At 41.6% G+C, this 24,515-nt stretch overlaps 1 protein-coding gene across 14 annotated transcripts in view; it reads left to right on the top strand.

Moving 5' to 3' along the window:
* LOC140494195 (centrosomal protein of 164 kDa-like) overlaps positions 1–24,515 on the top strand; it is a 209,979-nt gene that overhangs the window by 142,692 nt on the left and 42,772 nt on the right. For 12 of the 14 annotated variants that reach the window (XM_072593326.1, XM_072593325.1, XM_072593324.1 and 9 more), the window contains 4 exons: positions 9,915–10,001; positions 17,074–17,147; positions 21,803–22,033; positions 23,448–23,579. In XM_072593326.1, coding sequence (XP_072449427.1) covers positions 9,915–10,001; positions 17,074–17,147; positions 21,803–22,033; positions 23,448–23,579 — 524 coding nt within the window. The remainder of the gene's footprint in view (positions 1–9,914; positions 10,002–17,073; positions 17,148–21,802; positions 22,034–23,447; positions 23,580–24,515) is intronic. The other 2 variants (XM_072593331.1, XM_072593328.1) reach the window with 1 other exon arrangement.

Below are 24,515 nucleotides of genomic sequence, written 5' to 3'. Positions count from 1 at the left end.
GTGTTCTAGCTAGGTGGATAAAGAACTGGTTGAGCAACAGGAGACAGGGAGTAGTAGTTGAAGGGAGTTTCTCGAAATGGAGAAAGGTGACCAGTGGTGTTCCTCAGGGGTCAGTATTGGGGCCACTGTTATTTGTAAAATACATAAATGATCTAGAAGAGGGCACTGTTGGTATGATCAGCAAGTTTGCAGATGACACAAAGATTGGTGGAGTAGCAGAAAGCATAAGGGACTGTCAGAGAATACAGGAGGATATAGATAGGCTGGAGAGTTGGGCGGAAAAGTGGCAGATGGCTTTCAATCCCGACAAATGTGAGGTGATGCATTTAGGCAAGTCTAATTATAGAGCGAATTATACAATGAATGGAAGAGCCTTGGGAAATGTTGATGGGCAGAGAGATCTGGGAGTGCAGGTCCATTGTACCCTGAAGGTTGCTGCACAGGTGGATAGAGTGGTCAAGAAAGCATATAGTATGCTTAGCTTATTGGATGAGGTATTGAGTATAAGAGCTGACAAGTCATGTTAAAATTATACAAGACATTGGTTCGGCTGCATTTAGAATATTGCGTACAGTTCTGGTCGCCACATTACCAAAAGGATGTGAACGCTTTGGAAAGGGTGCAGAGAAGGTTTACGAGGATGTTGCCTAGTATGGAAGGTGCTAGCTATGAAGAGAGGTTGAGTAGGTTAGGTTTATTTTCACTAGAAAACAGGAGATTGAGCGGGGACCTGATTGAGGTTTACAAAATCATGAAGGGTATAGATAGGGTGGATAGAGACAAGCTTTTTCCCAGGGTGAAGGATTCAATAATGAGAGGTCATGATTTCAAGGTGAGAGGTGGAAAGTTTAAGGGGGATACATGTGGCAAGTACTTCACACAGAGGGTGGTGGGCGTTTGGAACGCGTTGCCAGCAGAGGTGGTAGAGGCAGGCACAGTAGATTCATTTAAGATGCGTCTGGATAGATGCATGAGAAGGTGGGGAGCAAAGGGATACAAATGTTTAGGAATTGACTGACAGGTTTATACAGTACATTTGGATCGGCTCAGGCTTGAAGGGCCGAAGGGCCTGTTCCTGGTTTGTAAATTTTCCTTATTTCTTTCTTTGTTTACACCAGTGTATATTAAGTGTATTGCAGCAAGGGCGGCACTGTGGCTCAGTGGTTAGCATTGCTGTCTCACAGCACCAGGGTCCCAGGTTCATTTCCAGCCTTGGGCGACTGTCTGTGTGGAGTTTGCACATTCTCCCCGTGTCTATGTGGGTTTCCTCCAGGTGATCCGGTTTCCTCCCACAATCCAAAGATGTGCAGGTCAAGTGAATTGGCTGTAGTGTTAGGTGTGTTAGTCAGAGGGAAATGGGTCTGGGTGGGTTACTCTTTAGAGAGTTGATGTGGACTGGTTGGGCCGAAGGGCCTGTTTCCACACTGTAGGGAATCTAATAAACTGATCAAAAGTCTTCAGTAGCACCTTCCAAATCTGCAACCCCTATGCAACCTAAAAGGACAAGGGCAGTAATGCATGGAAATACTACCACTTGCAGATTCTCCTCCAAGCTATACACCATCCCAGCTTGGAATTACATTCTTATTTCTACACTATTCCAATATCAAAATCCTGGACACCCTTCTAAATGACAGTTTGGTGCACTTGTATCAGATGGACTGCAGTGCTTTCAGGCAACATCTCAGCAACAACATTTTGAGGTTAGGTATGCCTAATAAAAGCTGGCCTTGCCAGCAATACCCACATCCAATGAATGAATCTTAAAAAGTGTGATTTTTCACAAAATGTAACTGTTACACATCAGTTTAATTAGTTATGACTTCATAACTGAACTTGATTCTGTTTACACATGACGTCCACCTTCCACGTAGATTCTTGATTAGCACTCAGGGTTGGATGATCTTTTTTGGTCCCCTACAGCCCAAGGGCACTGTAGTTGGCTATAATTGCAACTCCTTCCCTCTCTACCATCAGCTAATTCCTCACAGATAGGGCAGTAAACTAGGTACATAAAGCAGAAGTGAGGACTGCAGATGCTGGAAACCAGATTTTAGATTAGAGTGGTGCTGGAAAAGCACAGCAGGTCAGGCAGCATCCGAGGAGCAGGAAAATCGCTGTTTCGGGCAAAAGCCTTTCATCAGGAATGGACAGAGGCCACCACTACGTACATAAGGCAGTTAAGGAGGGAGATGGTTGCAAAGTGATTATGTAACTGGGCTATTAATCCAGAAACCACAGGTGCACATTCTGAGGGTCACAGGTTTGAATCCCACTTTGGCAGATGATGAACTTTGAATTCACTTTTTTAAAAAGTGGAATAAAGACCAAACCTAATGGCCAGGCGACCTTTACCGATTGCTGTTAAAACCCATAAAGCAGTTAATGGGCACACCTAATGATGTGTATGTACATTTATAAATGGAACATTTACTCAGGCATCCATCATTTCACTATAGGTGTAATGTTTATCTATTCAGAAGAATTGTAAATCTTTTTACTTAATGGATGTCATTATGAAAATGCTTCTATCATCTTGTCTTATCATGTCAATAATTGTGATTCTATTTGTGTGTCTAGCATTTTAAAAATAATTTTTAATGTCTATCTCCCCTTTGAGCAATGTCATTAATTCATCTCGTCAAAAGTGTTTTGAGACGGTTGGATTATAAAATTGCTTATTGCACAGTGTAGCCTTACATTGCCAGCCCTCGTGTTTGTGCCTTGGTTAATATTTGTAAGTGCTACCTGACAGGATTTTATTGAGTTTTATTTAGAAGAGGCCGTTGATATATATTTGGTGTATTAGACCTGGGACATCAAATCGAAATAAAAATGAGAACATTGTGCCATTCATCTTTAAATAATGAAAGGGAGAACCTGCTTCCACTTCTTGAAGAGTATTTTAAATTATATCCTAAAATTTGTAGTCTACAGTTAAAGACAGATTCAAAATGATTTGTAACACTGCAGTATGAAAGCGACCAGCTTTGAGAAAAGTGAGGGGAGCAAATGAGTAAACTCAGATCCTTCTAGCAATACTATCTTTTCCTATTAACTGCCCCTTTCTGGAAGTGTTATCTTTTGTGGGCATTCTGTTCAGTATCCCCAAACATTACCAATTCTGACCATATTTGCATTTTCAACACAGTTAAGCGACCTCTCCATCTCCATTTGTGACGACCGACTTGACACTGACATTTTTTACAAACCCACAGACTCCCACAGCTACCTGGATTACACCTCTTCCCACCCTATCTCTTGCAAAAATGCCAACCCGTATTCCCAATTTCTCCGCCTCCGCCGTATCTGCTCCCAGGAGGACCAGTTCCACCATAGAACACACAAGATGGCCTCCTTCTTTAGAGACCGCAATTTCCATTCCCATGTGGTTAAAGATGCCCTCCAATGCATCTCGTCCACATCCCGCACCTCCGCCCTCAGACCCCACCCCTCCAACCGTAACAAGGACAGAACGCCCCTGGTGCTCACCTTCCACCTACAAACCTTCACATAAACCAAATCATCCGCCGACATTTCCACCACCTCCAAAAAGACCCCACCACCAGGGATATATTTCCCTCCCCACCCCTTTCCGCCTTCCGCAAAGACCGTTCCCTCCGTGACTACCTGGTCAGGTCCACAACCCCCAATGACCCACCCTCCCATTCTGGCTCTTTCCCCTGCCACCGCAGGAACTGTAAAACCTGTGCCCACACCTCCTCCCTCACCTCTATCCAAGGCCCTAAAGGAGCCTTCCACATCCATCAAAGTTTTACCTGCACATCCACTAATATCATTTATTGTATCCGTTGCTCCCAATGTGGTCTCCTTTACATTGGGGAGACTGGGCGCCTCCTAACAGAGCGCTTTAGGGAACATCTCCGAGACACCCGCACCAATCAACCACACCGCCCCGTGGCCCAACATTTCAACTCCCCCTCCCACTCTGCCGAGGACATGGAGGTCCTAGGCCTCCTTATCGCCGCTCCCTCACCACCAGATGCCTGGAGGAAGAACGCCTCATCTTCCGCCTCGGAACACTTCAACCCCAGGGTATCAATGTGGACTTCAACAGCTTCCTCATTTCCCCTTCCCCCACCTCATCCTAGTTTCAAACTTCCAGTTCAGCACTGTCTCCTTGACTTGTCCGGACTTGTCCAACCTGCCTAGCTCCTTTTCCACCTATCCACTCCACCCTCCCCTCCCTGACCTATCACCTTCATCTCCTCCCCCACTCACCCATTGTACTCTATGCTACTCTCTCCCCACCCCCACCCTCCTCTAGCTTATCTCTCCACGCTTCAGGCTCACTGCCTTTATTCCTGATGAAGGGCTTTTGCCCGAAACGTCGATTTTGCTGCTCGTTGGATGCTGCCTGAACTGCTGTGCTCTTCCAGCACCACTAATCCAGAAGAGAGCAAGTAAGGTTCACTTTACTTTCCCTTCTTAGTCCAATGACGCAGCATCACCAGTCCTCAAAAAGTTTGCTTAACTTTGTAAAAGCTATAAATCAAACCTTAAATCATCCTTAAATCCCACAACATATAGGGGTGATTCTTATAGGATTTTTTGGGCTAAGTTTCAGGTTTCTCAAATTTAATGAAGGACTTTTCTCCATAAGGCCTAGTAAGCACTCTTGCCATATCTAATCAGACTTAGCCTTGTTAACTACATACCACATCCCTAGCGCACTTCTCTCATCCCATTCTAGCCCCATTCTACCATTCAGCCTACCTGGAATAACTCACATTTGCTGAGATACCCTGGAATTGACCAGCATTCCTAGCACTGACACCGTCTTTAAAAGGCTATTGTGCACTCGGGCAAACACTGTTAGTTGATGCTGCCATGTCCTGGACATTGCAGAGAAGTCAAAGTTGGCACCTTGCTTTATGGACAGGAACTTGGTGGTCCTGGTGGATGGGATAGAGAAGAAATGGGATCCCTCTTTCCTGAGGACCAGCAGAGGAGGTCATGATTCAGACCATGCCATCCTGGTCTGAAGTTTCCATCCAGCTCAGTGCAGATTCAGTCATCTGGAGGAATCCATAGCAATACAAATAGAAAGTCAATGACCTTCTCCACTCTGCCATCTTCTCTCTAGTACCTTACTCTCACACAAACTCTGCAACTGTGTCAACCTCCCACCAAGGCTCATGCTCAACTGCAAACTAAAACATAAATTGCTGGAAAAGCTCAGCAGGTTTGGCAGCATCAGAGTTAACATGTCGGGTTAAGTGACCTTTTCTCAAAGCCTGTAAGAAGGGTCTCTCGACCAGAAAATCTAACTCTGATTTCTCTCCTTAGATGCTACCAGACTAACTGTTTCTATTTCTGATTTATAGCTTCTGCAGTTCTTTCACTTTTCATATTCTACCACTCTCTTTATTGCCTGTTACATTTCCCTTATTTGCTGTCACTCACCTCAACCACTAACACTCACTAATCCTGCATGCCCTACTCTTTTGATCTGAACACCTCAAACGTATTAGCTGTGCCACTCACTTTCATCTCCAGTAATATCTTTCTCGCTCATTCCAGAAGGAAAACAACCCACAGTAAAACAAAGAGTCAGGTTAGTGAGCAACCTAATATTTGGTTCCTCACCCCTTATGGAGAGAAGTTCATGACACTGACCACACTGAGCTGCAGACTGACTGTGTCCAACCCTCTAGACTGGTATTGAAGGTTGCTGTTGACTTATTAATTGAATCATAGAATCCTAGAATCCCTACAGTGTGGAAACAGGCCATTTGGCCCATCGAGTCCACACTGACCCTCTGAAGAGCAGCCCACCCAGACCCAGACCCTTACACTATCCTTGTAACCCTGCATTTCCCATGGCTAATCCACTTATCCCGCACATCCCTGGACACTATGGGGTAATATAGCATGGCCAATCCACCTAACCTGCTCAGGGTTGGAGCGTGGGAGGAAGCTAGAGCACCCGGAGGAAACCCACGCAGACACGAGACTGTTGCCTGAAGGTGGAATCGAATCCGGGTCCCTGGTGCTGTGAGGCAGCAGTGCTGACCACTGACCATCATGCTGCCCAGGTTTGTGCCGGCACTCCCTGAGTTAGGCCTTTAACTCATTGACAACCATGCCAAGCTTCTGCCTTTATGTCTGCAATACAAAAATGCAGTACTATGACGCGCAATCCTTTAGTGAGGGGTAATGTGCAAAGCATGGTAGGAAGAGTTGCAATTCGTGAGCATTCAAGTTGGCTGAAAGTGAGTGAGCATGAAGAGTGCAGACTGGACCACCCTGCATCTCAGGCTGGCTTCGTATCCCTGAGCACAAAATGTTCTTGCTGCAGCTTTGCAATGATACTTACTGTTGAAGTGTAGAGCCTACTGTAAGAGAGATGTGTCATGATGGTTCATGTGGAACACCAATGTCCATGGACAGAGGGTGCATGTGGCCAGTGCAGATGAAACATGCCTTGAGATGCTGTTCCATGGTGACCAGCATGTAAGGTCTTCATAGTCAGTGGTGAGCTGGAGTCACCAGGCGTCCACGCAGACTTCCATGTCGAGAATTCTCAGCATCTACATTGCGGATGGTTAGATAGAACGCTGCTGATTAATGAAGTGAGACGTGCAGCAATAATTCTCTTTCATAAACAACTCTCTGCTGCCTAGTGAAAATCTCACCTTGACTCCTGAAACTCCATTAAAAGTTGCAGCAGTTGTTTCCAATGTCAAGATGTCATTGGACTCCTCGGGTGATTCTACCACATTTTATCACCGCAGCCCACGTTGTTCAGATCGCTATAGGATTCCATTCATAGCGTCTTATCACTGACCCATTCGGGGAATCAAGATTAATAATTTAACAAATCAGTAAAATTTCAAGCAATACTCTTCCTCTAGGATGAAATGTAAAATATTATATGATCTCAACTTTAAAACTGAGACCAGTTTTTTTTTCCAATCAATGGATCTTTATTAGTTATAGATCTTTTCTAATCATTATTATACACCTCTATAATAAAGACTGGGATTTGAACTCAGACCTTCTAGCCAGAAGTAGGGACACTATCAATGCATCACAAGAGCCCTTTCATTAGTTATACAAAGGTTCACTGATTACCATATTGAGGTGTTACTTTACTTTTTTTAAGATTTTATTTTTAATCAACCTGTTCAGACATGTTTTTATATACCTGTGGAGCAGGACTTGAACTGGGGTCTCTTGGTTCAGGGGTGGGGACTCTATATCACTGCACAACATGAACCTTTGAGATTTTACTTTGAAAATTTAAAGGGGGCAGCATGGTGGCACAGTGGGTAGCACTGCTGTATCGCAGCACCAGGGACCCAGGATTGATTCCAGCATCAGGCGACTGTGTGGAGTTTGTACATTCTCCCGTGTCTGTGTGGGTTTCTTCTGAATGCTCCAGTTTCCTCCCACATTCAAAGATGAGCAAGGTAGGTGGATTGGCCATGCTAACTTGTCCATAGTGTCCAGGAATGTGCAGGCTAGATGGATTAGCCATGGGAAATGCAGGGTTTCAGGGATAGGGTAGGGGAGAGTGGGTTTGGCTGGGATACTGTTTGGAGGGTTGTTGTGGACTTGATGAGCCAACTGGCCTGCTTCCACACGGTAGGGATTCTGTGATTTAATGACTAATTAACTGACAGTTGCTTCCAGCCTACTCCAGATTGACGTGGTTGTATTATCAACAGGTGCTGTTTGTCAGTCAAGCTCTAGCCTAAGGCCACATCGCAGCAGCCAGTCAGAGATCCAGCAGTTCAGGCAAATTTAGAAGCCCTCTGAGGGTGCAGCAGGCAGGCACAGGCCTTCCTGGAGATAGAGGACACCTCTATTTTGAAGCATTCTGTCCCTTGCCTACCATCCATTCCATCCTGCTGCTCTTTTAAGCTCAGAAGTGACTGACTTTCCTGTTACCCATTACCCATTGTTACACAGGGAGACCACCCTCTGGCCGTTAATTGCTTGGTCTGTGGTAAACTATGTTGAGTGACTTTCTCACATAGAATTAGAAACTTGGAATAGAGTAGGCCATTCGGACCATCAAACCAGCTCCATCATTTAATATGATCATAATCGATGATTTTGGGTGGCACGGTGGCACAGTGGTTAGCACTGCTGCCTCACAGCGCCAGAGACCCGGGTTCAATTCCCGCCTCAGGCAACTATCTGTGTGGAGTTTGCACATTCTCCCCAAGTCTGCGTGGGTTTCCTCCAGGTGCTCCGGTTTCCTCCCACAGTCCAAAAAAAATGTGCAGGTTAGGTGAATTGGCCATGCTAAGTTGCCTGTAATGTTAGGTGAAGGAGTAAATGTAGGGGGATGGGATGCTCTTCGGAGGGTCGGTGTGGACTTTGGGCAGCACGGTGGCACAGTGGTTAGCACTGCTGCCTCACAGCGCCAGAGACCCGGGTTCAATTCCTGCCTCAGGCGACTCTCTGTGTGGAGTTTGCACATTCTCCCCGTGTCTGCGTGGATTTCCTCCGGGTGCTCCGGTTTCCTCCCACACTCCAAAGATGTGCAGGTCAGGTGAATTGGCCATGCTAAATTGCCCGTAGTGTTAGGTAAGGGGTAGATGTAGGGGTATGGGTGGGTTGCGCTTCGGCGGGGCGGTGTGGACTTGTTGGGCCGAAGGGCCTGTTTCCACACTGTAAGTAATCTAATCTAATCTAAACCTCAATGACTTTCACCCATGAATCTCCAAAATCCTGTATGCCATTGGTATTCAGAAATCTATTTCTTCTTAACACATACTCCTAAATGGAGTTTCCACAGCCTACTGAAGTAGAGAAATCGAAAAATTCACAATCCTCTCAGTAAGAAAAATTCTCTTCATCTCAGACCCAAGTCTTAACTAGAACAGGGTTTGCTGTGGTGGTGGTGGGAAACAGCAAGAGTTGATGGAATATTGTCCAAAAACTTAAAGTCACAAACCAACCATAAAAAAAATACTGCCCTAGAGCAACATAAAGCTGCAGGCAGGAGCTTTTTCAAGTATATTGCAAGGCTTCTCCCTCTCAGTGGAAGGGGTCCTTGGGCCATCAGATCACATAGTCCCAACAGCAACATAACTCAATAACACACACTGCCAGGACTTCACACAGACTTGAGAAGAAGGCAACATGGATCCTGGACTTGGGGTAAATATGGGATTTTTGAACAGGATGGATTAGAGAAAGAGAGGGTGGCCGGGGGGTGCTTTTTGAAATATAGTCTCGGTACCATTTTGGTGATGGTGGTGCCCTTGATGAACTGCAGAGCACTTCCAAAGCTGAGTACAACCATTCTTTCCCATAGCTTCACAAGAGTTGGTGAGAAGGCTGCCTTCTTAATCTCACCCACCGTCCCCCTATATTGTAGCATTGGCCTGGAACTGGTCAGTTGTTTTGTCAACAAGCTGAATTGCCCATTTATATGTGATTTAAAACCAATCACAAGCTACAGTTTTGTCACCTGACTACCGTATTATTTTGGGAAATCAGGAGTTGATGTCATGTTCATCATCTGACATCATCATGATTGAATTTATGCATGCGCAGGGCAGTATGAGTCCAATTTCCACAGTTAAAATCACAGCACTGGCTTCTGACTCCAATTTGAGAGTGCAAACAAAGTCCAGAAGCCCATGAAAGCATTCTTGCCAGGTGTTTCTGATGAAGCCTGGCATGGAAATATTGGAGGAAATTATTTGAATACAAGTGCATTTGGTATGATGGTAAACTCTCATGATAAGTCTCTACTTATGCGCAGTTGAAACTAAATGTTATTTAAAAAGTATTTTGCAAAATCTTTGTTTAAGTATTTTCTCTAGAGCATTGCATTAAATGTTTTTTTTGTGTCGAAAATGTACTGTGTTTTACTTTCTAAATTGTTCATTTAAAGAACTCTCCATTCTTTTTGTCCCGATTGTATTCAGGATCTAGGGATCCAGATTCAGGCTGTAGAAAGAATCCTGAATGTGGGAACACTGTCACCTGCCTTAGACCGACAACTTACATCTGAGGTAAACAGATCAAAATCACTTCCCTTATTTACTCCACAGTTGTCTGACAGTTTCAAGTTCACAGTTGCTGAGATGTTACTGCCTTTTGAGGAGCTGTCTTAAATTGTACAACTTCAGCTTTAGTATAGTCCTGCAGCTTTTCCTGTGTTTATTTATACAGGGATCCCTTTGTTAAAGATGGCGGAGGATTTCTCTTTCTCACTCCTCTCCAAATTATTAATTGCCTCTTTTCTCTGTGTTTTGATGCTGAATCACTTTATTGAAACCATTATTTTTCACTCAAATCAGCATTCCCTTTCATTGGCAGAGGGAAAATCTGTAACTAGACAATGCTGGAGACATTGCCAGCTAATGTAGTGTGAAATAGCTGTTTGTCAAAGGTGATTGAAATATTGATGTTTGTATGAGTAGCTTTTACATAAAGTTTTTATGAAATTTGATTTGCTTTCCAACTTAATCTCTCCTTGTCACCTGCATATCTCCATTGTTGAGGACCAGCAAATCTGTATTAAAGACAATAGAACTGCAGCTGAAGCCACATCATAGCCAATATACAAGCATGGCCATAGCCATTAGTCAAACTGACATGTTAACAATTAAAAGTGGAGCTGTCTTTAAAAGCTGTTATAACGATTAAATTAGCTTGAGATATTTTGTCCACGATTTCTCAGCAATGGAGTGGCCAAGTGGGCGGCACAGTGGCACAGTGGTTAGCACTGCTGCCTCACAGAGCCAGAGACCCAGGTTCAATTCCCGCCTCAGGCGACTCTCTGTGTGGAGTTTGCACATTCTCCCCGTGTTTGCGTGGGTTTCCTCCGGGTGCTCCGGTTTCCTCCCACAATCCAAAAATGTGCAGGTTAGGTGAATTGGCCATGCTAAATTGCCCGTAGTGTTCGGTGAAGGGGTAAATGTAGGAGTATGGGTCTGGGTGGTATGCAGGTCGGTGTGGACTTGTTGGGCCGAAGGGCCTGTTTCCACACTGTAAGTAATCTAATCTAAAAAAAAAACAATTTTACAGTGGTATCCTCTTTGAATCCCTTTACATTTTGATTTAATGTTAATGATAAACAAGTATTCTGCCAACGTTTGATTTTTAGTGTGGGTGGACAAAGGAGATTTGCCACAACATGTACATTTCCACTTGCAAACTGATCTTTTTCCAAAGTTGTATCAATAGTGAACGGCTTATCATCCTTGCCATTTCCTAGAGATAGCAGAGAACGGTGGGCTACTTAGTCAGAAGTTGAACTGTTCGAAATATTTCTTGAAGCTTCTGCTGGTAAATTGACAGCATGTGTAAATATAACTGAATTGTTAGTCAGTAAGGCTTTAGATCTCTGACATACCCTGGATTAGCAAACATGAAGTGGAGTGATAAGATTGCCACTGAGCGAGCGATATCAGGATGAATCATTACAATTTTTTTGGAGAACGTCAGAAGCTGTGCATGTAGATGTGAGTGAAATCACTTTAGACTTTTGCTGTTGTTACATAAGCTGAATTTCATGAGAGTTTATCAACTGTTGTCTTTCACTGAAGATAAAATGGAGCACTTTGGGAAGACGGGGCATCTCATCTCCACTGAAATCTTCCCCAAGGTAAACCCTGTGGCCTGTTTCTTAAGGAGACAGAAACTCAAAACTTGATTCTCATACGATGTGACACAAAGGATATAGAGCTGGCTTTGCTGGTACAGGCTCTATCTTAGAGTCAATGAGGCAGAGGTATGGGTAAGAGGACCCACAATAGGCACTGCTGAGCCAAGAGGGGAAAAGGAGTAATCTTGGCTCAACAACCAAGCAGAGTGATGGTGAAGACAGATCCTTCAGACAAATTGTATGGAGATTTAAAGATGAAAGAAAAGATTGGTCCACGAAAAGATAATGAAGGAAGGCTGTGTGCCAAACCTGAGAGAATGGGTGAGATTTTAAATGATTACTTTGCATCAGTGTTCACTGAGGAGACGAACATGATGAATCTTGAGATTAGAGATAGAAGTTTGATTAGTCTGGAACATGTTGGCATAAGTAGGGAAGATGTGTTGGGTATGCTAGAGATTATTAAGGTGGACAAATCTCCAGGACCGGATGGGATCTATCCCAGGTTGCTGAAGGAGGTGAGAGAGGAAATTGCTGGGGCCCTGACAGATATCATGGTGGCATCCTTAAGTACCGGTGAGGTGCCAGAGGACTGGAAGGTTGCTCATGTTGTCCCTTTGTACAAGAAGGGTAGTAGGGATATTCCGGAAAATTACAGACCAGTGAGTCTGACGTCGGTGGTGGGGAAGTTGCTGGAGAGGGTACTGAGAGATAGGGTCTATTTATATTTAGAAAAGAATGAGCTTATCAGTGATAGGCAACATGGTTTTGTGCGGGGGAGATCGTGCCTTACCAACTTAATTGAGTTCTTTGAGGAAGTGACCAAATTGTTACATGAAGGAAGGGCTGTTGATGTCATATACATGGAATTTAGTAAGGTGTTTGATAAGGTTCCACATTGTAGACAAATGGAGAAAGTGAAGTCACATGGTGTTCAGTGTGTTAGCAAGGTGGATAAAGAACTGGTTGAACAACAGGAGACAGAGAGTAATAGTTGAAGGGAGTTTCTCAAAATGGAGAAAGGTGGAGAAAAGTGGTGTTCCACAGGGGTCAGTATTCGGTCCACTGTTGTTTACAATATAACATAAATGATCTGGAAGAGGGCACTGTTGGTATGATCAAGTTTGCAGATGACACAAAGATTGGTGGAGTAGCAGAAAGCATAAGGGACTGTCAGAGAACACAGGAGGATATAGATAGACTGGAGAGTTGGGCAGAAAAGTGGCAGATGGCTTTCAACCGACAAATGTGAGGTGATGCATTTCGGCAAGTCTAATTCTAGACCAAATTTGCAATGAATGGAAAGCCTTGGGAAAAGTTGCTGGCCAGAGAGATCTGGGAGTGCAGGTCCATTGTACCCTGAAGATTGCTGCACAGGTGGATAGAGAGGTCAAGAAGGCATATAGTATACTTGCCTTCAACGGACGGGGTATTGAGTATAAGAGCTGGCAAGTTATGTTAAAATTGTACAAGACATTGGTTCGGCTGCATTTAGAATGTTGTGTACAGTTCTGGTCGCCACATTACCAAAAGGATGTGGACGCTTTGGAGAGGGTGCAGAGAAGGTTTACGAGGATGTTGCCTGGTATGGAAGGTGCTAGCTATGAAGAGAGGTTGAGTAGGTTAGGTTTATTTTCACTAGAAAACAGGAGATTGAGGGGGGACCTGATTGAGGTTTACAAAATCATGAAGGGTATAGTCAGGGTGGATAGAGACAAGCTTTTTCCCAGGGTGAAGGATTCAATAATGAGAGGTCATGCTTTCAAGGTGAGAGGTGTAAAATTTAAGGGGGATACATGTGGCAAGTACTTCACACAGAGGGTGGTGGGCATTTGGAATGCGTTGCTGGCAGAGGTGGTAGAGGCAGGCACGGTAGATTCATTTAAGATGCGCCTGGACAGATGCATGAGAAGATGGGGAGCAGAGGGATACAAATGTTTAGGAATTGACCAACAGGTTTATACAGTACATTTGGATCGGCTCAGGCTTGGAGGGCCGAAGGGCCTGTTCCTGGGCTGTAAATTTTCTTTGTTCTAATTTTGAGTCGTGCTTCACTACTGGAAGCCCATTGGAAAATGTTCAGAAGACTGAGTGTTGGTACTGAATTTTAAAAGACATTGAAGAACTGAATGGTGAGGCAGGAATGAGACATCCTATTAAAGCAAGCAGGAGCTTAGGGGTTTAAGCACAAGACTACATTTCATTTGAGCTTGATGCTTCTGTGTTAAGAAGTTAACGTGGAGTTTTTTATGTAATTTAGTGCATTAGTATCTAATAAATAATGTATAGTTGATTTTGAGTTAAGTTTATTTATTATAGTAGGAAAGTTGTAAAACTTGAAATGTTGTTGTGCAGTCCTTTGAGTCTATCACTCGAAAATTCACATCTCTTTTAAAATGTAATCAGTCTCTCCTAGGATTGCAACACTGTTGTTCCCCGCAGTCAAATAATCCATTGACAATTCATTAGATGGTTTTGTTTTATGGAAATTAATATGTAAAAATTGGTCAGAATCTTTGGCAAAGGTGTGGTTCGTTCATATGAGAAGTAAGTTTTAAGTTTTTTCAAGAGGATGAGAATACGTAACTATGTTTATGTTGTATGTAGGGATGTATTTGGAAATTTGATACTGTGGTCACTTGATAATGTTTATCGATAATGTGTACCTTTCTAAAATAATCTTGATTGAGTTCAACTCTAAGTAACTTTGTACAGATGCTATAATGTGGTATTTCAAGTGCTATTTTAAGTACTACTTAATAAATTAGTTGCAGGAAAGCTTATATATTATGCACAGTATGCTATGAAAATGGTGTAAATATTCCAATCTACTGACACTTTCTAAGTATGATAGTAAATTAGTATCACAGTCCAGAAGGAGTCATTTAAGGAAAACAACCTGTCACAAGAAATGCCGGTTCAATGATATGTTTGTGGTATGATGCTGGGGATTCCGTCTGTTGATTCTGTTGAGGAATTCCCATGGCTTCTCAGCTGTTTTGGAGAATTCTATTTCTGGACTATTTGTCTGTGCTTGTACCCCCAAGAACAGATGGCAGAGTCACCTTTTAAATACTAAAGGGCTGTGAATAAGGACTTGTATAATTACATTCAGTGATGTAATAGCATGTGGTAGAACTGGCAGCTGCATCTGACTATCCCAAATGACCACATAAATCCCCTATAACCTTTAAAATTACAATTATAAAACATGGATATTTTCCATTCTTTGGGCATCCAGGATGAGAATCAACCACTTAATCGGTTAAATTAGAGTAAGACTCATTCTGCACTTTAATAAATCGCTGGGACTCACCTCCAACCTCTGAAGTACATCCATACTACACTCGTGGCATTTCTTTTGAATGGGATTACCCAAAACAGTTCACAGTTGACCTATTGGAAACAGAGAAGCTTTTCATCTCCTTCTTCACACTGGACTGGTCTGAACCCAAAAGTGAGTGGACAATGTGTTTAATCCACTGCACCACTCAATACTCTTGAAAGTATTTTAAATATATAATGCATATGTATTTTAGATACCTGCTTTTTAGCCTAAAGTTTGTCGTAACAGAATTAATAGAGTTTGGAACGTGCTTTGAGGTGCCACCACATTCTAGGGTTGACATTGCACTCTGAATGTCAAGAGTTTTGGCTCTGTCTTGGGAAGTTAGCTTTTATATTATGAAATGGTGATCTGAGCATTTTCAATTTTATCGTATCTGGGGCACCTAGAATTTTAATAAGTTGGAAAGTAAAGCACAAACAATTCCTTTTGCTTTTGACAAACGAAAGCAGTTGAAAATGTTGTTCGCTGTGAATCTTCCTTCACTGCATTAAAAATCATACAACACCAGGTTATAGTCCCAGCAGGTTTATTTAGAAGTGCTACTTTTTCATCAGGTGGTTGCCAGCCTGATGAAGATGCAGCACTTCGAAAGCTAGTGCTTGTAAATAAACTTGTTGGACTGTAACCTGGTGTTGTGATTTTTAACTTTGTCCACCCCAGTCCAACACCGACTCCTCCAAATCATTCCTTCACTGCTGTTGGATCAAAACCCAGGATTTCCCTCCTTAACTGCATTGTGGATCTACCTACAGCAATCAGATTGCAGCGATTCAAGAAAGCAGCCCACCACCACCTTCTCAAGGGCAACTAGAAACTGGCAGTAAATGTTAGCCAGATAATATTGCCCATATGCCACAAGTGAAATGCAAAACAAAAAGCTGACATTTAAAGTGTACAGTTTAATTTATCAACTTAACTGTAACTAAATTATTGTCTTGATGAGTGAAAAATTAAAAGGTTTTGACCAACATCTTTTTTTTCCAGCAATTGTCAAATTATTTACTGTACTTTGAAGAAGGAATAGATCTGATTATTTTCAAAAAAATTTAAAGTTAGGATGGGTAGAGTGTCAATAGCGTTTAAGGTTTACATAAACCCTTAGTAAAATGTATTGGTCATGGAGAAAAGAAAACCTAGAAGGCTAATAGAATAAAAACTGAAAGAACTGTAGATGCTGCGAATCTAAAACAAAAACAGAAATTACCGGAAAAGCTCAGCAGTTCTGGCAGCATCTGTTCAGAGAAATCAGAGTTAACGTTTCAGGTCCGGTGACCTTTCCTCACACACAGCCATTGGACCTGAAACTTTAACTCTGATTTCTCTTCACAGATGCTGCCAGACCTGATGAGCTTTTCCAGCAATTTCTATTTTTGTTAGGCCAATAGAACTTTAGCTTTGATCAAGAGAGCCAGGATATGAAGTGAAAGGTGTTTTGTCATACTTATACATAGTCCTGGTTAGATCACAACTGAAGTATTGTATATAGGTCTAGGCAACATATCTTAGGATGCATCAGAGGGAGTGAAAGATATACCAAAATTGTACTAGGGTTCCACAGATGCATTGTTTATGAAAAGAAACTATGTAAACCCAGCTGTATTCACTGGAATACAGAAGGTTAATTACTGATTTTTATGAGGTTGTTAGAATATTTGTAGGATAGCAACAGAAGAATCTTTAAACACAAGGGAACATCAATTAAAAAAATAAAGTCAGGCCTTTCAGGGGAGAAGTTAGGAAATACTACTTCTCCTAAATAGTAATAGAAGTACGAAATTTGTTCCCATAAAAAGCAATAGCTGCTAGTTCAATTAGTGATTAAAATCTAAGGTTGGTAGATTTTTGCTAGCCAACAATATTAAAGAATATGGAGTCAAGCTGGGTAGAATGCAGATAAACCAAGATCTTATTGATTGGATGAATAGCCTCAAGAATGTGAATGATTCCCTCCCGTTCCTATGTTCCCATCATTACTGTGTTTGGTTCGTAATAGTTAACGATTATCAGCTAAACACCTTGTTCTGAGATTATCAAAAGATTAATGTGTGAACTGACATGTATTTGTTGTAAGAGATTAAACAAAGTATCAGGTTACAGTCAAAATTCTAATTTTTTTCTCCAAAAGCAGGAAGATGAGGATGACAAGAAGCAAAATGTTGAAAATGTTGAAAGAAGAAAAAGAGCAGAAGTTGCTGAAAGGTAATTATCAGATAATTATCAATAATTACTATATAATATTATGTAACCCTGACTTTGTTGTCCAATCAGATGAGAAGATTGATACTGTTGTCATCTGGATTGTCGACCTTTACCTTGTAGAGGTTGAGCTCTAACTCAAGAACACTTCTTCCTATGTCCCCATCAATGAAAGGAAATATCAAGCAATTGTTTCCAGGACTGTCATTGACCTCTGGAGATCTCACCTCCTCCACAGCTTATCACCTCATAGTACCCATCCAGCACAGCTGGCTCTAACTCCTTCCCAAAACCTACAAACAGGACTCCCCTGACAGATCCATCATTTCAGCCTGTTCTTGCACCAGCGCAATCTTGACACTAGTTTTTCTCCCCTCATCCTGTCTGGTTCTACTTTCCTTCATAAATCTCCTGACAATTTATGTCAGTTCCATAATTTTCACTTTTTGACCCCAGGCACAGGGCCTCTTTACCATGAATGTACAACACCTCTGCCAATCCATCCCTCATCAGGTTGGTCTGATCTTCTTCCTTGAATGAAGATTTGAATGATTCCATCCATCATCACCCTTTCTTTACCTGGCTGAGCTCGTTCTCAGTTTAAATTATTTCTTCTTTGACTGATATTCCTTACTCCAAGTCCAAGGTGTGTCAGTGGGTACCCATATAGATCCTAGTTGTGCCTGTTTCTTTGTGAGTGATGTGGAACATTCCTTGTTCCAGTCTTAATCAGGTCACCTCCTACTACTCATTCTCTAACACGTTGAAAACATAATTGGTGCTGTTTTGATTTTAATTGTTTTGATTTGAAAAATTAATCAATTTTGCTTCCACTTCTCATTCTCTCACCGTCTCCTAGTTCACCTTTAACTCTTCCCTTCCATTAATCATCTTTTTCCATTTCTGCAGATAAATGTCCACCAATACTCATTAAGGTCTGCCAGCTCCCACAAATACCTGACTACACTTTGTTACAGCCTCCTTCCTGGAAAAACTCCATTCCAATCTCTCAGTTCCTCTGTTTCTATCACATCTCTTCCAATTATGGCATCTTCTATAGACTGGCTGTCTCATGTCCTCCTATTTCCTCAGCAGAAAACTGAACGTACCCCACCCCCACACCGCACACGCCTCCAAGGTTTAACCTGCCCTCTCTCTCCCCTCCCCCTGACAGAACACTCAGCCATGTCTGACCTATTTCCTGCACCTTTGCCCTTGACCCTTTTCTTCCCTTCCAGAACAACAAAAGCATTCCCCTCATCCTCACTTTCCCCCCCACTGGACTCCATACTCAAAAGGGTCATCCTGCTCCATTTCCACCACTTCGAGCAGGAAGCCACCACCAAACACAACAAAACATAGAACGTTGAACAGGACAGCACAGTACAGTCATTTCGACCCTTGATGTTGTGCCAACCTTTTATCCTACTCTAAGATCAGACTAGCCTATATACCCTTCAATGTGCCATCTTCTATGTGCCATCTTCTCCTTCCTTTCTTTTGTCAGCATTCTGCAGGAGCCATTCCCTTAACACTCTAGTTCAGTCATAAGACCTCTTCACTAGCACCCCCACCCCATCCCCTCCTCACCCCATGAAACCTTCCCATGTAATCATAGAAGGTGTAGCATTTGCCCTTTTACATCCTCCGTGATTTGTTTGTACTTCTTTCAGTCTTGTTCACTGTGTTCACAATGCTGTGTCTTTTATATTTGCATAACCAAACACAGATTGGGCTTTGGGGAAGAGCTCTGCTCCGTCTGTCAGAATGACCCCGTCTTTCCAGTTGCTAGTTATTTCAGTAAACCATATTGCTCTTGCGCAGTCAATGCTGTCTTACGCCTGCTGTAGTATTCCAGTGAAGCCCAATCAAACTGAAGGGACAGCACCTCATTTTCCACCTAGGCACTTTTGCAACCTTCAGGACACGATATTGAATTCAGCAATTTCCGAGCATGAACACATCATCCATTTGATTACGTACAACACTTTCACTGTCTTGTTTGCATGGGTTTGCTGTCAGAAAAGTTGACCCATTTTCCAGTAGTCACACCTACAATCAGCACCTATTTTGCATCTATATCTTTCTCCTTCTACTACCATTAGCACTCCCTATGTGTTTTGCTCTGGGCAGCCTCACCACCTTTTCTACTCATTCCTCCTTCCCCTTGGTCATCTATAGTGTTCGAGTCCCTTTCATTTCCAAGGAAGAGTCTTATCAGACTCAAAATTTTAACTTTGTTTCTCTCTCCACAGATGCTGCCAGCCCTTCCTGTTTCTATTTCAATTTGTTTCTGTGTGAACAGTCAACCCAAATACCAGTCCTGTTACCACAGCATTGCATTAATAGTGGTCCACAAACTGTGAGCACTCATAGCATGGCATAGTGTAAAGATGCATCTGATAAACAGGTCATATTATAGACAAAACAGGTTTTGTTTCACTCTGTGTGCAAGCTTCATTTCCTCTGGGCTTGTTTAACAGCATTACTTGGTAATTGACCTAAACATGGTGAATAGTACCTATAGTGAGTTATCCTGTTGTGAGGATGCTCCTACACATCCAGTTTGGTACTACCTTTTCGACTTTTCTGTGTTGTAGAATAATGATAGATTGCTTTCCTGTTGCTAATTGTTCTTCTTTAAAAATTAAGGAATTTGTGACTAATAGTAATTTGAAGTTCTTGGGTTCACAGTGATGGGAATCTGATTTATTTCCTTGAAATAAACATATTCTTTTAGTTCTCCATGAAGTGTTAATGTAAAATTTGCAACTGAAGTGGATTTCACCTGACAAAGGAGCAGAGCTCTGAGAGCTTGTATCTATTGAACTATAACCTGGTGTCATGTGACTTCTTGCCTACCCCAGTCTAACACTGGCACCTCCAAATCATTTTTTAGATTGTCTTTTTTTAAACAGTCTATTCCATTCCCTTTCATTTTCCCAACTGAATATTCTGACACTCGGGAATCTGGTATTACTGCTGTCAGTGTGACTGCTTTCAGTGCAGTGTTCAGATGATTGAAGCAGTATCACCTTCACAGACCTTCCATCAGGATTTGACGATTGTATATAATGACAGACAGGAGATGAAAAGAATGAGTCTTTTAAGTAATCTGCCAGACAAGATGGAAGGTAATGATTGCCTTAAATATGATCGAAATATAGTGGAACTAATGACCAGCCTACTGCCTCTTTGGAACAATAAGGTTTCTGAATGAGCTGGTTTTGGATAGTATGTTGGATTATGCATGTTGTCACTGTAGTTTTCTAATACTGCATGTTTTGTGTCTTGCCTTGGTTGTTGACAGGCTGTCCGTAACTGAATATTATTTGCTTTCTCATTCCATCACTAAATTAAATTCTTGCTCTCCCTGTGATTTTTCAATCTACCTGTACACCACAAATTGAATTCAGCTGTTTTGACAGCTGAGCTGCCCAGACAGAAAGAACGTACAGTTGTGACAAAATCATGGAATCACCTAACATAGAAGAAGGCCATTCATCCCGTATTTTTTATGCTAACTCTTTGAAAGCATTATCCATTTACTCCCACTCCACTTTTCCCACAGCCCTGCAACATTCCACCCTTCAAGCAAGCATTCAATTCCCTCTTGAAAATTACTATTGAATCTGCTTTCACTATCCTTTCAGGCAGTGCAGTCTAAATCATAATAACTTTGTATACAACAAGGTCTCATTTCACTGCTGGATGCTAATGGGATAAAATGCTTTCAGCAGTTGCAGTGAAAAAATTTAGTGTTTGCAGTAGTGTCATTTCGAAAATGCTTAAAAATGACCTTTTGTTTGGAAACTTTTAGGCCAGAATTGATAAAGGCTGTAAAAGTAAGGGTAGGGATACCATGACATTGTCACCTTGGATTCTACATAACTAAGTGCATCAGGAATTGGTGTTGGGCTATTCATGATCACCAGGAGAAGAAAAGTCAATGCTCAGCTGTTAACACTACAAAATGTATAGATCTTCATATTCATTTAATATTTAATGTGCAAAAATATACTTTCTATAGACTTTGACAGTTCTCCAGCAGAAATAGAGAAATTGAGAGAAATGAAAGCATGTTTTCGTTTGCGTGAGCTGATTCAATGAACCAGTGTTTGAATTTGAAGCCCAAATATTATCGGTCAACTATCTTTGGAGAGGGTGCTGCTTAAGTCTTTTTATGTGTATTCTTTCTTGGGATGCACAGATTTATGGGACACTAATTTCACTGAGGTATTCATATTGGAGTTGCTGAGATTCCCACTTGGCGAGAAGAATGCCAGTTTATTGATAGTTTGAAAATAGGGGTGAATGGCCCAAAATTGAGAATCCTGCAAAAGATTCAAAAGCTTAGGCATTTGGTCAGGTGAAACCGAGTTTACATTTGAATGTTAAATCAGAGGGAGAAAGGCTGCTGGTTGGAGCCAAACAACTGACATCTCCACTGAGCTTTGACATGAGGTATAACTAGACTTCTCAGAATCCAACTCTAAAGCAAGCCTTCTCACTATCAATCAGATGGACAAGTACGTAATAACACAGAAGATCGTTTTGTGGTTTCTGTGAAGAGAGAAATTCAGAATTTGCGAAGAAATACGGTAGCTTATGACAATCTTGCTCTATTAGGTTTACTTTATTTTTATTCTGAAACACAGATGCATTCAAAATAGATGGAAGCAAGAGCACAAACAGAAGAATAAGGAGCCACTGCAGACACAGAAATCTGTGGAGATGCTACAAGACAAATTGGGTGAGGAGCGAGCAAAAGAAGAAAGACAGATTCTCCATGAGAGAAAGAAGCAGCTTTGTAAACTTCGAGATAAACTCCAGCATGAGGAGGAAGAGGAAACACAGCAAATTTATCGTGAAAAAGAAAACAAAATCAGGTATCATACTCTGAGAAACAGGCAACAATCTTCTTCCATGACTACTAGAAGCTTGAGATTATAAAATAAAATAACAATTTAGCCCTATATTGATGAAGTACCGCATTACTGGGAATTCTATCCTCTAGAAGCAGTGTTAAATAAAGGCTACTGAATCTGCCTATTCAGGTGTTCATTTAAAATCTCATGGCAGTACTTGAATGAAGCAGGATTTACTCCATGTGCTCATCAACATTTCTCCATTAATCACTATATTCAAAGCACGTTATCTATTATTCACCCCATTGCAATTTGCAAGATGTTGCTGTGTAAATTATCATGAGATTTCTCTGCATGTAATATGTTGCATTTTAAACTAATTAAGGGGTCCCCAATTTACAAATGTCCAACTTATGAATACTTGTACTTCGGAGAATGATCCCATACAGAGGTGTAGTTTGAAAGATTCAACATATGAACATGTCATGTACTTACATAGGGTAACTTTATATCATCTTGCATTATGTTCCAACTTGATACAAATCGACTTGTAAACGCACTCAAGAATAGAACCTGTTTGCAACCCGGGAACTCCCTGTGGTTTGGGATAACTTTAAGATAACCTCCCAGCCACTGAGAATAAGATGTAAATAATTCAAATCTTTGAATCTGCCCAATGTCACTCCCTGCTGACCTCAGTAAACCTAGTTTTGTGCCATTCTCGCAGTATCTTGGATTATGTTAAAGTTGTCCCAGCTGTATACATATAAAGTTAATCTTCCTTTTTAATTGGCATCAATCCATTTTTTTTTGTGATTAAAGCAAAAAAATGACTTATTATCTTATCAGTTGATTAGGAGAATCATTTTGGACATATATGACATAACATAATATACCTTTAGTTACGGTCATGTCTTTGTGCATGATCATTGAGAGTTTTTAGTTTTAGACTTTGTGTCCCACTCTGCCACTTCAACTCTTTAAAATGACTTAGTAATGTAGCTTTAAACTGCAGTATTTGGAGCAGTATTGTGTTTCTAAGTTGTCATTGTATATGAGCTTATTATTTCCAGGGATCTTGGTGACCTTCAAAATTCACCACTGAAGTGGTTCCAGTACAATTATAATTCAAAAGATTATTGTCAATGATATTGGACCATGAAGATTGTGACTGTCCAGCTAAACCTTGGTGTACACCAGTGTTCATCTGTATGAATTTACAAGCAGAAATTACTGGAATCCTGATTCTATCCCCCTGCCTATACCCCAAGAGCATTGAGTCGAACTCCAAATAGTGGCTAGCAGAATTCGGCGTTTAAACCTTAAATCATCTTGTCTATCTGAGTTATTGTCATTTTACGAAGGAAAGTCCATTCCACGTCACTAGATGTTAGCCATGTACGAAATCTCATTTTTTTTTATTTCAATCTTCCAGGTTACTAAAAGAGCAGCTCAGTATTGAACAAGGGGAAGAGGAGGCACGACTGAAACAAGAGCAGAGCAACTTGCTTCTCAAACTGCAAACCCAGATTAAAAATGAAGTTGAAACAACAGAAAGGGAAATTAGGTAACAAACAAGAAAAAATGTAAAGTTGAACTGTCTGCGCTGCTCTTGAATCCTGAATTAATTTTCCCAACTAAATTGAAGATTTGAAGCCTGATCTTTTCTAAAAAAAACAACTTTCTGTATTTAGTATTCGTTTATTTGCCCTTACCATGTCCCTGTGGTTTCTTAAGAAAATGGCAGAGCTTATTTTTATTTCAGTGCTCTTAGTGTCATGGCATGTTGTTTTGTATGTTTGGTGTACCTGGTAAATATAAACATTCATAAGATAATTGATAACATTTTTTAAATTTGGTCCCCAAGCTGCTGCCACAATACAAACAGGCTTCTTGTTGGCCAACCACGAATTGCTGCATCGTGCTGAGTTTGTTTGACTTATTGAGCTGCTTCATTCTCAGTTACCAAGTCTGCATGTTTGATTCATGTTAAAATTATTTTACCATACCTTGCATTTATATTGCACTCTTAACCTAATAACATGCCCCAAAGCACTTTATCAGCGCATTGTAACACATTAAGCCATATGAAGAAATGGCAGATAAATGAAAGATAACCAAAAGCTTAGTCAAAGAGGCAGGCTTTACTGTGCCTTAAAGGGAAAGAAAGAGACTTATAGAGGAGATCTTGGTGATGTCCTTATCTGTTAGCCAAGAACTCCAGATTCAAAATCCATATTAGGATTTGATGGCCGTGGGAAATGCGTTCATAATGTGGCCAAACACATTCATTATCAGCTTGTAAATCCTTTCAGTAGACCTGATGGCAGGTTGTAAGAGTGAGAGAAGTTCCTTGTCAGCCATATGCAGAAGACACCAGCAAGCCACTGCAGTACTTTGCAAAGAGTCATTATGGACCAAACCATGACCACCAACACTCGTAGGGTTTGGCACCTGAAAGACAAGGAGAGAATATTAGGGAGAGTCCAGAGCTTGCATCTTG

The sequence above is a fragment of the Chiloscyllium punctatum genome, chromosome 23 (assembly GCF_047496795.1).
Source record: "Chiloscyllium punctatum isolate Juve2018m chromosome 23, sChiPun1.3, whole genome shotgun sequence".
In the NCBI taxonomy this organism is placed as follows: domain Eukaryota; kingdom Metazoa; phylum Chordata; class Chondrichthyes; order Orectolobiformes; family Hemiscylliidae; genus Chiloscyllium; species Chiloscyllium punctatum.
The sequence above is the reverse complement of the archived record's forward strand: the minus strand, read 5'-3'. Positions and strand labels throughout refer to the sequence as shown.